At 26.8% G+C, this 6,812-nt stretch overlaps 1 protein-coding gene across 1 annotated transcript; it reads right to left on the reverse strand.

The window, feature by feature from the left end:
• Positions 1–6: 6 nt before the first annotated feature.
• LOC115233698 (membrane metallo-endopeptidase-like 1) lies at positions 7–6,409 on the reverse strand. The gene is made up of 18 exons (XM_029804261.1): positions 6,333–6,409; positions 5,668–5,828; positions 4,405–4,584; positions 4,168–4,251; positions 3,705–3,907; positions 3,297–3,491; positions 3,113–3,217; positions 2,645–2,786; positions 2,454–2,583; positions 2,271–2,370; positions 1,993–2,169; positions 1,809–1,906; positions 1,666–1,724; positions 1,442–1,496; positions 1,287–1,357; positions 1,066–1,226; positions 645–860; positions 7–471 (listed from the first exon to the last, which is right to left on the reverse strand). Exons 1-18 carry the CDS (start codon positions 6,350–6,352, stop codon positions 265–267), a joined length of 2,364 nt encoding a protein of 787 aa, XP_029660121.1. The 5' UTR covers positions 6,353–6,409; the 3' UTR covers positions 7–264.
• Positions 6,410–6,812: the final 403 nt, after the last annotated feature.

Here is a 6,812-nt window from a genome sequence, read left to right on the forward strand (position 1 = left end):
TATATAATGTATAATTATATAAGATAATCTAATAGAATTCTTTTTATCTCTGCGATCATATTCTGTATTTTTGAGCTAGTTTAACTATAATAAAAAAAAAAAAAATATGCGCAATAGCAGCTAATATATTCAATGTTCAATTTCTCGTTTTTTGCATTACATAATCGCCAGCAGACAAATGCAGTGATGTTATTATAGCATTCATCCAAACTCCATTGATGATAATGCTTCATCAGAATTATCAATAATGTGTCATCCGATTTTTTAATTTGTTCCGTAGTAAAAATGCTCTTCAGGTGTTGCCTCATTCCAAGTTTTGCATTTTAATTTAGGGTTCATTGGACTGTCTACTGGACAATCAAATACCTCAGAGAAATCCTTTATGTTAGCCAGATTGCTGTTAATTTGCGCTTTAATAGCCCTGATATTATTAAAATCTTCGTTGTAAGGAAATGTTGTCCCGCATGTTATCTTTAAAATAAATTATAAATCCAATTAGAATTTATACAAATCGTAGAAAAAAAAATAATTTCTGAATATTTTTTTTTACGATAATAATATATAAATATCGTGTAAAAATGAGATTCTATATATAGTACATACGTATATAAATTTGTTATATATACATATCTCGACATACTTACCATTGTGTTATGGAGAAAAAACAATCTCTCCTGGCTTACAATATTCTGAATCTTTCGAGGTTGGCGGCTAATATCTTCAGCTGTGTCTTTTGTAATTTTGAAGCTTTGGTAGTCACTTAACATCGGGAATGAACTTTTTCTTTTTAATGCCGCGAAAGCAATTTGTGTGCCAATAAAATGTGCAACGCCTTCATCCTTAATAAGATTTTTGTACAACTAAAATCAACTTTAATGAATATCCGATCGACACAAACTTGTGTTGTACTTATGAAATATAAAATACTAAAAACTAATCACGGTTGTATGCCGCGCATAATCTAGCGCATATTTTTGCACTTCTTAGTTGTCATTTGAAAAGAAATAAGAAAACGTATATCAACAAGCAAATTTTTATCATAAATTGATACAGTGATGTACATACTTGAATATATTCTGGATTTTTGATCGTTATATTTAGAATAAAACTGTGATATTGTTCAATATTGTTTATAATTGACAGAAAGAGACAGTGTGTTCTTTTTTCATAAGCGTGTCTAATTTCAGTATCCAATTTTAAATTGCCATAATTGTCGAAATATAATCCTATAAGTTTCATAAAATAAATGAGATAGAAAATGAAATTAAAAGTTTATTAGAACTCACCAATATACAAATTTACAACGTGAGCCAACTGTTGTCCGATAACCGAACCTATTCCGCCGTAATTAGCGTCACTGAAAAACATAATTATAATTTTAAATTATGACATAAAATTTTTATTCTCTTGCTTAATAACATTTTGTATTTTATGCACTTACGCTGTATGTACATTGGCTGACAAATACGGAAATTGCATTATAGTAACAGGTATATCTGAAAGTATTATAATTAAGATAAATTGTGTGTGTGGGATTTTATGTAATGTGTTCTCTTATTATTTTTCACACAATATATTGCTATATATTATTATTTAAATATCATATTATTTTAATTTTATGTTATGTATCGCCCGCCGAATATTTTACGCTAATTGTAAACTCACATATCTCATTAGAGTGATGGTCATAACTGGGATTGTCAGATAAAAAATCAAATGACCACCTATAAATATAATATAATATTTTATACACAAACAACACACATATTTGATTGAAGTTAAGTAATTTTTTAATAATAAAACTGAACCTATATGAACTTTTGTCTCTGAAACTTCTTTGTTTTATTATATTTTGATACTTTATGATAGCTAATACATTTGTGAAATAATTATTACCGATCTCCAACTAGAATAAAAAAACAGTTATTTGCATTTATACTTATTTATATAACAAAGAAATTAACTTCATTTATGCGATAGATCGATTCCTACTCCTTTATACATTTGTGCGAGTACTATCTGATGCCGGTACCATTCAGAATAACCAATATTCAGTGATATATTATTAATTTTTTGTACCATAAAGTTTTTCGTCAACTTATTTAGCCACATTAAAGATTTTATATAATTCATCATTTCTTTCTTTATGTCATCAAATATGTCAAGTATCTTAAACAGCAAGAATAACGAAAAAAATTTTTGGAAATTTTAGTTTCTGTTATTTTTAATTAATATTTTTAAACAGAATGGATTTATGTATAAAAATTTACATTTAACATTTCATTTATCGAAGTAGATGTTTTTGAGCCATAGATAAACGGTAAGACGACGATATCTTTCATCTCAAATGCCTTAATACATTTTAACCATCTACAAGATAAAAAAAAATATTTTATTGAAATTCTATTCAAAAAATCCGAAGTTACATTTCACATTTAATATTCACAACTCACCGCTGTTCTTGTTTTAGCTTATCATGAAGTTTAATATCGTATGAATAATAAAGATCTAATTCAATATCTCTCATTTGTTTATTCAAATTACCCATAAATGTACTCACGACGTGCCATTGTAAATAATTAACTGTGGAAAAATAATTAAGTATGGATTTCTACAACCGAAATATTGTTTGATGTTACGTTACCGATTACATGTTGCGGTGTGATGTCTAGCAAATGCGCCAATTTATGTAAAATTTCTTTATTAAAGATGAGGACAGTTTCCGAAGCGTCTATAGTTATGTCAAAAAATTTGAAAGCAATTTGTATTTTATCCAGCCAATTAATCTAAAATGATATCGATACATTCGTGTATTGTAAAGAATTATAAACATCAATAGATAGAAATGCGATTACAAACATAATTTTATTAAATAGTAATACTGAGATATTAATATTTATTTTTGGATTAGAAAACAAATATTGTATGTTAATAAGTATGCTCAATTTTATTGAGAATATTACATTTATGCTATGTTTTATTTGTCAAATAGATAAAGTTTAGTTAAATTTTACTATATAAAATCGAATATAGTCAACATACAAAAATATTAATAATGGAATTTAATTATTTATAGTGATTATTGTAAAAATGATATTTATATTAATATTACCTTCGCTGTGGCATGTTGAGCTCCCGCAAGGTCGTAATATTCCTGTAATTCCGCAATCGTCATTTTATTACCAACTGGAGTGCTTTTTTCGTTGTATCCAATAATCTATGATGTTAGCAGATGGATTTATTTGAAATATATTATTAGTTAAAGTCTCTTACATAACGTTAGTATGAATAATTACGTTTTTAAGATCTATTTCGAATTCCATTAGGTTTCCTACATCCATGAGCAGTTTCTGCACCGGAATCTGAATTCCTTTGTCTTTTGCGAAAGCACATACTACCTTCATTATTGTGTTCATATACATATCGTAAGGCAATTGTTGTGTATCAATTTGTATTTTGTTACCGAGAGGTTGTTGAAGCGATGACAGTATCTGTAACCGTATTTGTTTATATTAAATATGTTGGTACTTGTTATTGCTTTATTCTCTGATGTATAATATTATATCTTATAATCTTGCCGTCGTAACTAAAAGTATATAAGTATTATAGGCACATATACTCATGCGTATCCGCATATACCCATGCACGCAAGCAAAAATACATACGCATATAAGTATATATAGAATGTAAATAGAAATATATACCATAATACGAGGATTTTCATAATCAGTTGAAAATAATATGTTGAAAAGAATAGGAAAGGTGTACAATTTAAAATAATCATTGTCCATCTTTTGCCAAGTATAATTTTTCGCGTCCCACTCTTCTTCAGACATTAGAATTGGCCATCCTCCAGTGGCATCCAACATTTGTTGTATAGGTTTTAATCCTCTTCTTTCACGAGAGTCTGTGATGCGACCGATGTAAAAGAATGAAGGTAGTGTCAAATAATTGCAAACATATTTCCAAAATTTATTTAAAAATAACTATTAATAATTTGTTGATTAAGCCACATTAAAACACGTATGTAATGTAGTTTTTTAAATTGTTTGATATTAGTTATTGTAAATATATTGTGAAATTGTTAGATATTAATAGTTAGAAAGAATGAAGAATAATAATATAAAGTAATAAAAATAAATAATATAAATAATAATTAGTTTGTACCTTCATCTATGCATGATCGATACAATTGTTTGGCCATTTTTACGAATAGGAAATTATTATATGTATTTTCTTTTTCCAGAAACACTAAAAAAAAACTTATAATATTACGTTGCTAACGTTTTTCGTCTTAAATTTTTAAGACAATTGAAATACTGCTAGATGCTTTTCAGAGCATTTTTTGTATATGTGAGAATTTAATTATACATTACTTCACATAGCAGAGAGATAAGTACATACGTTTTATACGATGATAAGTCGTATACTGGTTATAGTCTTTTATAGACCATTTCGACTGAAACAGAGAATTGGCTTTGTCCCAAATATCGCAGACGTATCCGTAAAAATTGGTGCAAGGGTTATTGGAATCGCCCTTATATTTTAATAATATGTTTTTAAATTTATCTAGAGAGGAATATCCTACATACAAAAAAAAAAAAAATATATATATATATATGTATGTCTGTATGTATATGTATGTATATAGTATATATATAGTATATATATATTTTTTTATTCTTTATATTTAGATGTAATTATATATTATTAATAAAAAAAAGTTTAAATCTGAAATTTAAGCTGAACGTTTGCTACCACGAAAATGATAGATTAATTTTTATATTATAAAAAGCAAATATATAACATGTATGAATAAAAGATAAAAATCTCTAACTTACAAAAATATTAAGAAATAAATCAAGTTTGTTTATTACGGAAATATCACGCGATTAATATTAAATTAAATAATTCTTTAAACGGCTTTTATATTCATAAATATATTTGCGATATTTGCAATATGTTATTAGGTTAATATATCCTATCTATAAACCGTTTCAATTTCGATATTCAAAAATTCTCATCATATGATATATACAGGGTGTCTCGCGAGAAAATCCACAAACTTCTAGAATGTGTTCTAAAAGTCATTTTAAGCAAAAAAATTAATACACACTATAGATCAATTTGGCTCATTTAACGAGATATGAAGAATTTAATTCTTGTCAGTAACGCAAATTTCTGATACCGATTCCGCCTCGCTCAAAACATCGGTTTCTGTCAGATACGCAGTATGTTACCCCAAATATCTATTTGACATTGAAGATTGATGTTTGAATAGTGCTAAGGCTATCGCACATAGCCATATTATTATTACAAATTTCTGTATACATCGTACATTGATAGTTTAGTAGATTGTTTAAAAGCGTCAAGTTTGAAGAATTAATATGATTAAAAGAATAATATTCACATAAAAATTATAAATGCCTGATAATTTTTGTCTGTTACAATATTAATAAAATTATCTATATCTCGATAACTGAGTCGAATTGACTTATAAAATATATGAACTTTTTTGCTGAAAATGACCTCTAGAACACATTCTAGAAGTTTGTCGGTTCGCTCGTGAGATACCCTGTATAATAATAATAATAATAATGTATATTATAGTTAAATCACTGATATTATAATCTTGCTTATATATTGTATCGGTATTTGTTAACATACCGAAATTGTTATAATTTGGAATACACCCCTCACAAAATTCCTTGCTTTTGTAATATGTTTCTTTGTTACGGTAATCTTTAAGACATGGTTCACATGGTATATTCAAGTACGTTATATAACCATTAACGCCAAATACCGTTATGGCAATTATTCCGAAATATCTGCAAAAAGCCAAGTGATTTATTAATGAACGTTCATCGCACAACGTAAAGAAACAATGCACTGCTGTGTTTGCAAAAGTTATCGTTATCAAGATCATAAACTTGCGTGTTATCCCATAAATTCGGATAACAATTACTTGTGTACACGCAAAATATTTTGAACAGAATAGTCTAGAAACGGAAACTAAATTAACAATCGACAACCGTTGTTAGGATTACGCAAACGGAAGAAAATCATTATAAAAGTTTCAAAAACATTTCACAGCAGGACAGTAAAGAAAAAAAAAAATCTTTTAATTTATTCTCGTTATTTTTATATTATAATGTAAAATTAGGAACTTGCACGTATAACATTATTAGACATTTAAACTTATTATTACTTATTATTAATTGCACATGTAATTATGTAAATCTGATATGTATATGAATATAATTAAACTTTGATTTAATAGAAAATAATATAATACATTGGAAAAAAATAATGTTTAAAAAAATACGACTTACAATAACGATAAGCGAGACATGCTTTTATTATCCGAGGATTCATCAGATACAACAGTCGTATGCTAACTAGACAATAAGACGTTTTCGTTATTCGTTGAAGTTCACCCTTAAAATTCAAACACGCCGATCTAATACGAATAATTACGATTAACGACGATCAACTGTAAATATGTATGCTTTCTCCCGTTCTATTTTGAAAGATCATAGCAATAGGTATTGAAGCAATAGATATTGTATATATTTATTTCCTGATAAAATAATATCAAAGCAGCGACAATAAATAATTGAAAATACAAAACAAGCAATAATTCTTGAAGCAACTTTTATTATAAATATGATAGTATCATGTATTTATCCATATTATGTTTAAATTGAAATCTTTGTTCTTTCATGAACAGAAACAAACATAGATTATTATAATATTTCTATACAATAAAAAGAATTAAAAATCATTTATATTGTTTTTGTCAAATTTTTATT

Source organism: Formica exsecta, unplaced genomic scaffold (genome assembly GCF_003651465.1).
Source record: "Formica exsecta isolate Colony F162 unplaced genomic scaffold, ASM365146v1 scaffold182, whole genome shotgun sequence".
Lineage (NCBI taxonomy): Eukaryota > Metazoa > Arthropoda > Insecta > Hymenoptera > Formicidae > Formica > Formica exsecta.